This window comes from Phoca vitulina, unplaced genomic scaffold, assembly GCF_004348235.1.
Source record: "Phoca vitulina isolate PV1807 unplaced genomic scaffold, GSC_HSeal_1.0 scaffold23, whole genome shotgun sequence".
NCBI classification, from domain to species: domain Eukaryota; kingdom Metazoa; phylum Chordata; class Mammalia; order Carnivora; family Phocidae; genus Phoca; species Phoca vitulina.
In genome coordinates this window covers 18,680,486-18,689,452 of record NW_022589726.1, presented here as the reverse complement: position 1 = coordinate 18,689,452, position 8,967 = coordinate 18,680,486, and the positions used below count along the sequence as shown (strand labels likewise).

At 54.8% G+C, this 8,967-nt stretch overlaps 1 protein-coding gene across 1 annotated transcript; it reads right to left on the bottom strand.

Moving 5' to 3' along the window:
- Positions 1-408: 408 nt before the first annotated feature.
- On the bottom strand, positions 409-8,817 carry LOC116642302 (keratin, type II cytoskeletal 71). Its single transcript, XM_032420600.1, has 9 exons — positions 8,371-8,817; positions 6,019-6,233; positions 5,229-5,289; positions 4,624-4,719; positions 4,092-4,256; positions 3,766-3,891; positions 2,106-2,326; positions 1,381-1,415; positions 409-620 (listed from the first exon to the last, which is right to left on the bottom strand). The coding sequence occupies exons 1-9, from the start codon at positions 8,815-8,817 to the stop codon at positions 409-411; spliced, it is 1,578 nt and encodes a 525-aa protein (XP_032276491.1).
- Positions 8,818-8,967: the final 150 nt, after the last annotated feature.

The window sequence follows — 8,967 nt, the reverse complement described above, 5'->3', positions numbered from 1 at the left end:
GTGGGGACTGGCCTCTCTGGGTCGTTGTCCTTCGGCCCTCCCAGCATAGGCAGTTGCTGGGACAGAGGCCCCAGGGTGAGGGATGGGCCTCCGTCTGAGACCCAGGGAGCCGGACAGAGTAGTTAGTGACTGGGCTGGAGGCTGTGTCAGGGGCAGAAGGCCGGGAGCCTGGAGCTGAGCGCATGGCCCGGCTGGGGGACCTCAGCCAAGGAGGTGAATGCCAGGCACGTGCCAGGAGGAATTTCACCAAGTTTAGCCATCCACACCTGTCCAGGCTCGGGAAGACACGGGCTGGGAGAAGTGGGGTGGCCGGGGCAGAGAGGGGGCTCACCGCGGGCTGGGGGAGAGAGCGTGCAGGAGACAGCTAGGGACGCAGGGGTGGCGGGAGGGCGGGGGGGGCAGCCCTCTCTACCTGCTGGCTTTCTTGGCGGGGGCGCTCTGGCTGGAGCCCTTCGCCAGGGTATCCTTGTAGTCGCTGCTGCTGCCCCTGCCCCGGCCGTCCCCGCCGCGGACGCTGCACACGCCGGAGACGCAGCTGCTGCTGCTGGCCACATAGCCGCCGCTCACGGAGCTGGGCCGGAAGCCGTAGCCGCCGCTGCCGCTGCTGCTGCTGATGATGGCTGCGGGGGACAGCGGGGCGGCACCCTCAGGGGCGGGGCCAGACGGGGCGCCTCCCCCCCGGGACACAGGGTCTCTTGGTCCCGGCACGGCGGCCCCGCCCTTCCCCCTGGGGAAAATAGCCCAAAGACCGCGTCCCCCATGTCCTAGCCCCTGCCCTGCCCAGCTTAGCCCCAGTCTGGCTGATTCTTCATTCGCAGAAGCCCAACACTTTGGTCCAGGTACCAAACACCCACCTGTCATTCTGGATACACAACCCCCCATTCTATTAGCCTTTTTGCTAAACTTCCTTTTCAACCTCTCCCTCTCCCTAGCTGTCCTGCAAATGGCATCTTTTGGGGTTCTGGTTTAATTCTTAGTCCCGCTGAGAAATCCAGAGATCCAACACTGTCAGCTTAACCTCCGAGGTCCCCATTCACTGATTCCCTCCGCCGCCTCTAATTCCCCAGGCCAGGGCTGGTCACGACTTGCAGCCCTGGGGTCCCGGGCCTCATGCACACTCATCCTCTGTTTCCCCTTCTAGCTTTCCCAGTGGCCACCTCCGGGGAGCAGGGAGACAGAGTGATACAGAGGAAGCGGCTCTGCGTTGGGAATCAGGAGACCTGATTGCTGGCCATGCCTCTGCTATCTGGCTGTGTGATCTCAAAGTCTTTTGCTCTCTGGCCCTTAGTTTGCTCAGCTACACACACAGGGTGCGAGCGACTAAGGCCCTTTCCTGTGTGCAAATTCTACAGTTTTAGGTCCCAGCATACAAGTACTTACAGATGCTGACCGGGGAGGGAAATTCTCCTGACATCCTGTAAGGGAGAGAAACAAAATAAGAGCAAGCACTCATCCAACCCACAATCTATTAACCTCAAAGCTAGTGTCCCTACCGGCCTGATGTGGATTTCTGAACCCAACGGGCACCTGTGGACATTTCCTGGGCTTTTTGGCACAAGCAGAGCTTGAGAAGCCGTGGTTGCTGCCCTTGAATCTTTGGGGGTAAGCAGGCAACAACCTAAATCAAACAGTAGTTGGCACGAGGTACACGTGCAGGGTGGCATGCACATGTCCCAAGGTCAGCCCTGGGCACTGAGTCTTTCCCATCTGCTGAGAACACTGGGGAAGCTGGAATGGTTGCCCTGGGACATCTCTGACAAGCTCATCTTGTACCTGGACAGGTAAGGAAGATGGAACAAGAAGGCCTAACATAGTAATGGGGTGGTGGTGTTTTTTTTTTTTTTCTTTGGTTGGGGTGGGGGTGGGATAGTATGCAGAGGAATACCCGGGAAAATTGTAAGGATGGAATAAGCTAATCCCCGAGGCACAGTACCTGGCATGAGTGAGGGCTCACGCCAGGGTAGGTATTATTACTTACTGTTATTATTCCCATCATCACCACCCCTTCACTTCCAAGGAGTCATCTTTTCTAAATGAGTGTGTGCTAAGCTTTCTCTTTTGTCCTTCTCAAACCCCTGGGGCTCTCGTGCCAGAGCACCCCCTACCTGCACTCCTCGCTCTCCAGCAGCTTGCGGTAGGTGGCAATCTCCATGTCCAGGGCCAGCTTCAGACTCATGAGCTCCTGGTACTCGCGCAGCATCCGGGCCAGCTCCTCCTTGGCCTGGTGCAGGGCTGCCTCCAGCTCGTCCAGCTTGGCCCGGGCGTCCTTCAGGGCATTGTCACCCCGCTGCTCAGCATCGGCGATGGCCGTCTCCAGGTTGGAAGCCTAAACAGGGAATCGGAGAAGCTAGAAAACTGGAAGGGGTGAATAGAGTCATCCACATCCAAATCCCACTAGTGCTTGGAACTCCTGGATGGAGATGCCCACTTCTACCTTTCCCACCTCCTGCTCCTCTTCTAGGCCGGAGCCCCTTCTGGGGGCAGCAAGTCCTTCCTAGCTCTATCTCCACTTGCTTGTATTTAGGCATTGTGGTGATGAAAAATAGTGCACCCTGCCCTCCTGTCCTCATGCCTTCCTGTGACCATGGCCAGTTCAGTACCACGTCACTTCATTACAAAGACATTTACTTGGCCACCCATGTGCCAAGGATACAGAATGAGGAGGAGTAAGATTGGCTTTCTGCTCTTGAGTTGTTTAAAGTCTGGGAAGAGAGATCCTTGGAATGTGGTGTTGTGGGTACAATGAGAGCGGCCGCCCAGGTGCATAGGACCACAGACGAGGGGCGCAGGGAAGGAGATTCCCCAGAACCAACTACTCTTTCCCAAGTGCTTACTGTGTGCCTAGCACTACCCTCAGCCCTGACATGCCTTTTGCATACCTTAGCTCATGCAGTCCTTACACCCCCCCAGCGCAGAGAGGACAACTAACTTGCCCCATGTCACAGAGTCACTAAGTGTTAAAGCCCCTGGGAAGGTGGAAAGAGCACTGGACTTGGAGTCAGAGTGGGTTCGGATCACAGCTCTGCCATTCGCCAGCTTGCAACCCATTTAACCTCTTGGAGCCTCCGTGTCCTCATCTGTAAGGTAGCGCTTGCCTCAGAATCTTTGAGATGATTCAGTGTGATAAAATGATAGGAGCTGTTGCTGTTGTTATTCTATAACCTCATCCTGTCTCCCCACATACTCAAGCTGAGACTGCAACCTAGAGTCCCAGAAGGGGACTGAGCAAGGCCTTAATGAATAGTTAAATAGTTACAGGAGGCACTTTAATGGGTGCTCTTTGAGCCCACTTAGCAGTCATTTCATCAACAAATGTTTATTAAGCTGCTACTATGTGCCAGGCACTGTACTAGATGCTGGGAAAGCAATGGGGAACAGAGCAGCCAGCTCCCTGCCTTCCTCCAGTTCCGTAGAAGAAGGGACAGGCTGGTGTGGGGTAATCATCAAAGTGTGACAAGGATAAGAGAAGCACAGATGCCAGGAGGGCATGTGATTAGGGCAGAGGGCACAGGGGGGTGTGGTCCTAGCCCATCCTGGGGAATGAGAGAGACGGCTTCCTGCAGGAAGGACTTCAAAGCAGAGGTTCTTGGGGTGAGTGGGAGATGAGATGCCCCAGGGATGTCTGCTCTAAGTATTTGAGGCAGTGACCTCATTGGCCCCTTTCCTCTCATGGGCAGAGATTTGAGAGGCTGATATCCTTGGCCAACTCATTCCCCCTCCAATTATGCCCTCCTGCCCCAGGCCATGGGCAACCTCTCCCCTCACCTGCTTCTTCACATTCTCAATCTCTGAGCGGATTCTCTGGATGAGCCGGGTGAGCTCCGAGATCTCGTTCTTGGTGTTTTTGAGGTCATCCCCGTGCCGGCCCGCTGCCAGCTGCAGCTCCTGGAACTGGGGACCCCAAAGCACAGTGCCATGGTGAGCATGATGAGTGTGTCATAGGACTACATGATGTCTCGGGATTGCTGAAGTCATGGGGGAAGCTCATGGTGGACACTTAACTGGACATGGCCTCTGTTCTGGGAATGATCAGGCCCAGCCTTCATGCCTGCTGGGATTGCCCTCCCCGGTCCTGCTTCAGCCCAGCTCACCTTGGTCTGGTACAGCGCCTCGGCCTCTGCCTTGCTTTTCAGGGCGATCTCCTCATACTGGGCACGGACCTCATCAATGATGCTGTCCAAGTTCAGGTCCCGGTTGTTGTCCATGGACAGGATGACAGACATATCACTGATGTGGGACTGGATCTGAGCAATCTCCTACATGGGAAACAGAGCTGGTCTCAGGACTTGACTATCAGAGGCTAACACCCCGCCCCCACCCAACCCCTAAGCAAGATTAGCAAATCCAGGTGATGCTAACTTAGAGGCTCTGGACCAAAGCTGTTGCTCCCTGGGCAAAGTGAGTCCCCTCCAGGCCCCAGATAGAGTCCTGCCACCATGAAGCCAGGACCTGGACCATTTCCTTTCCAACCAGAGGGTGGAGATTGGGAGCCTCTCAGGCTGAAATGGGAGATGAATGGCTAGCCAGGGGGTCTCCCTGAGAGCAAAGAGCCTCTCCCAGCCCCCAGAACAGGGTTTTACCCACTGGCTGCCCACAGAGCGGTGGGTGGAGACACAGACTTACAGCTTCATAGAGACACTTGAAGAACTTGATCTCCTGGTCCATGGAGTCCACTTTGGCCTGCAGCTCCACCTTATTGGCATAAGCCGCATCCACATCCTGAAAGATGCCCCCCCGCCAGCATCCTTTGGTCACTGCCAGTGCAGCCAAGAAGGAAACACCCACACCAGCCTGGGTGCCCTGCACAGCGAAATAGCTGCACTTTTCTCTCTGAGAGGCTCATGGGAAAGGAGAGGACGGAGCAAAAGGCCCAGCCCTCCCCCATCCTGAGACCCCGCTCCCTCAACAGGGATGGGGTACCCCATCTAAGGAAGGAAGCCCCATCCAGGCTGCTGTCAGTCATCCCTCGGATGTCTGAGTCAGGCCCTGTGGATGCAGGGGGGGCCCTGTGTGTCATGCTCTGCTGTTCTTCACGGTGGACATGAAACACTCAGGAAGGTCATCATCTCTCTACCTTTTCATTCCCTTTCTGGATAGTCCATTGTGGTTTTCCTCAGCCTTTATGTCATTAGTTTGGAATCAGCTCTCTGACAGCAGAGCACACTGGTAGGCTCAGCTCTCCCTGGTCCCAGGCCAGCCCTGGACTCAAGGCCTGTCTTCCCCCTCACCTTCTTGAGCAGCACAAACTCGTTCTCTGCAGCTGTGCGTCTGTTGATTTCTTCCTCATACCTGCAAGAATGCCAGGGCTCGGTCGGTGAATACATCTCACTTAGAACTCTCTCACTGAGAACACTCTTTCACTCAAGGAAGACTCTAAGCAAGAGGCAGGCTTCCATTTGAGGGACAGATGCTAGTGGGCCACAGAGTACTGGGCTGGTGGGGCCACCAGGCAAGGAAGGCTTCCTAGGGGACATGGTAACTAAGTTTAAAAAAAAAAAAAGGTGATTATTGAAGATCCGGCTACAAAAATGAGGTAGGAGCATGTGGAGTGAACGTTCTATGGGAAATCTCAGAGGAAGCAAGAAGCAAGCTCCTCCTTGAGAATTTGAATAAAGCCTTACAAATGAATGGGAGTGTTTCCTTAGTTACTCCTCCTGGCCATTCTGGGAGGTGGATGGATTTAAACCCCCTTTTACCAATGAGGACCCAGAAGCTCCAGGAGATTATGAGTAGCTTACCCAAGTAGCTTACCCAAGGAGTAGTTTCCTTCATCCAGCCAGAGATAGTCTTTTGACCACTGGCCAACTAACTGGACATTTGTCCTAAGTGCCAGACCAGAGGCTGGAGGAGCAAGAAGCAAGTTCCGGAGTTGTGTTGGAATAATTCTACTTGGTACGACAAGGAACACTGCCCCTCATCTCCAAAAACTTTAAGCCGGGGTAGCTGCCGCTCCCGCAGAAGGATCTCAGAGGGAAAGGGGCAGTGGTCCAGCTGCAGGGGGATCCCTTCCCCACTCACCTCTTCTTGTAGTCTTCCACCACATCCCGCACGCTCCTCAGCTCCGAGTCCAGCCGCACCCTGTCCCCGGACAGCGTCTCCAGCTGCTTCCGCAGGTTGCTGATGTAGCCCTCAAGGATGGGCTCCAGGTTGTTCTTGCAGTTGTTCAGGTCCAGCTGCTGCAGCAGCTCCCACTTGGTCTCCAGCACCTGGTTCTGCTGCTCTAGGAACCGCACCTGGGACCCGAAACACAGAAACTGTTGAGCCCCCACGGAAATAGTCACACCTGTCATTCACAAGGCTCTGTGCCAGTGCTCCACCTGCATTTTTCCCTTTATCCCCACACAACAGCTGCACGAGGCAGGCAAGTTGTTAACCCCATTTAATGGGAAGGAAACGGAGCCTCTTTCCAGGGTCCAACAGTTTGATAAGTGAGGGAGCCCAGGAATGAACCCAGACATGTGTCCCCATAACTCATGCATCCAGTCACTCAGAACCCATTATGACCAAACCAGCTCAGGGCAGGGGCGTTCCTAAAAAATACCAGGACAGAGTCAGGCTGGGTCCATCTTTGGAAAGGTTGAACATTCTGAAGAAAGGAATCTGCTCTTCATTTTATAGCCTATCAAGCTCAGTGAGGCTCAATGGGCCAAGAGCTTCTGGGTATTCTAAATTTCTGCATCAGGCCCCAACTCCACCATTGCTCATGCCCTCCTTCCTCTGCCCTAGTTATGCTCCTTAGAAGCATCTTCCACAGAGCAAGCATGGCACGTGGGACAAGATGGATAGACAGTGCGCCCCATGCCACTGTCGCCTCACTGGGCCAGGAGACTGACCAGAGGGAGTAGATCTACATACTCTTCTCTTGTGTGGTTTGTGGGGGGCACGATTTTTAAAATATGACTTAATCCACATGAGCACAGCCACTGTCTAAATAAGGTTGTGTTCCTTATCGTCATAAGCACAGGACCTCAGAAAACTGGCTGGGATTCAGCATTGAGATGGGATCAGCCACCAAACTGCTTGCCCCAGCAGATCATCCAGGGTTGGTTGGTTTAACCAATCCTGACTCTTTCATGTATATCCCTAAGACTGAGCCTTAGCCATGGAGCAAACCCTACGCCTAGGACACCACGGTTGGCATCTGGACTACACACTGGACAATCGGGATCACTGATAGGATGTATCCACATTCTGGAGGAGTAAAGAGCCACAGAGACAGTGCTGGCCTCTGAGGCAAGCAGGAGATCCTCGGAGCAGGAGTCTAGAGCTGGGGTGTGGGGCAAGGGGACCGGTAGGCTCCGATGGCCACTGACCATTTCAGCCATAAGCTTTGTCCTTGGCTGACCCACCCTTGGTGCCTAACTGTCATGTAGCCAACATAGCCCCCCAAGTCCCCAGGACTGGATCTCACCTTCCTTCCCTCCCACCCTCACCCCAGATGCCATACCCTGCAAGGCATGTCCCTGCATGCTTTTGCTGACTCATAGAATGGGAGTAATAATTTCTCATCTACCATAAGTCAGGGTCCTATCTGGCCTGGAAGATGCCTTGAGGCCTCCTCCAGACCTTTGGATCTTCCCCTTCTCAACACTCCTCCCCCACCGCTCTGAAGATGAAAACGGTAGTAACGATAACCAGCACTTGGGAGCACTTCGTCTGTGTGAGGCACGGTGCCAAGATCTTCACATGCATTTTCTCTCATCAACCTGACAAAATTCCTGAGACATTGGCTATTATCTGCATTACGGAGATAAGGAAACAGAGGTGCAGACAGGATAAATAACCCTCCACACAGCTGCTCCATGACTGGCTTAGCCAAGACACGGCTGGTAAGTGATGGGGCCAGAACGGAAGCCAGGTCTGACTTCAGAGCACTGTGGAGACGTCCTCCCCACTGCACCCTTCTGCCTCTCTCGAGAGTCCTTAGCTGATTGAAAAAAATACCCATGGCCGAGCCATCCGGGAATGACCACACACGGATGCTCCTGACCCATCCAGTCAAATGACTAGTGCATGAGACCTGCTCACGATGGATGGGAGGAAGACTCTGGGGCAGATTCCCTCTCACGGGCTTTTTCCACACACACAGCCTGCATGGACCCCAGGCTTAGCAATGGCACCAAGCTGACCCTCAAGTAAGAAGCAGGGGTCTTTCCTTCGGAGCTCCCGCCAGTAACCCCCATAAGCCTCTGCCCTTAGAGACAGACCTCCCTCGGTCTTCTCTTGGGAAAGACTGCAGGGAATCGCACATAAGTCACCCCGATGAAAGAAAACACCTGCTTCGTCCACATTCAGTGCCTCCTCATATCTAACCTGAATCCCTTCTGCTGTAGCAGAAGCTCATGCTCTGAGAAGAGAAGGTAGACCCACCTTGTCGATGAAGGAGGCGAACTTGTTGTTCAGCGCCTTGATCTGCTCCCGCTCCTGGGCTCTCACTTTCTGGATCTCCGGGTCCAGCTCCACGTTGAGGGGGGCCAGGAGACTCTCATTGACAGTGACCTGATGGATGCCTCCAGGTGGGCACACAGACGGACACACGGGCCCCAGGGCCACACTGCCAAACATGCTGCCAGCAAAGCCACTGGCCCGGCCCCGACCAAACCCATAGCCTCCATTCTTCCCGCTGCCGCTGGCCACGTTGAGGGAGATATTCCGGGTTCCCCCCAGGCTGTAGAGGCTCCGGCTTCCGAAGCCACCGCTGAACCCTTTGCCCCCTGCCCGGTAGGAGGGTGAGCTGCCCCCTGAGAACACTGCTGAGCAGCCGCTGAAGCCCCCCTTGGTGGCAGCTCCCGACTTGCAGGTGAATTGGCGGCTCATGCTGGTGGTGGAGATAGAATCAGATGCAGGAGGGATGAAGACCAAATCCTACCCAGGCTCTGCAGCTTGCAGTGAGGACTGGCAGGCACCCTTCCTTATATGTGCTTGGCATTGGGGCTCGTGGATGGGCAGTCGAGAGCTTAATTCATG

Coding starts and splice junctions, on each gene's coding strand:
- LOC116642302 (XM_032420600.1), bottom strand. CDS start 8,817: ATGAGCCGCCAATTCACCTGCAAGTCGGGAGCTGCCACCAAGGGGGGC. Junction 4,720..5,228: donor AGTTTGTGCTGCTCAAGAAG/GTGAGGGGGAAG, acceptor GGCATCTTTCAG/GATGTGGATGCGGCTTATGC. Junction 2,327..3,765: donor TTGAGAATGTGAAGAAGCAG/GTGAGGGGAGAG, acceptor TTCCCTGTTTAG/GCTTCCAACCTGGAGACGGC.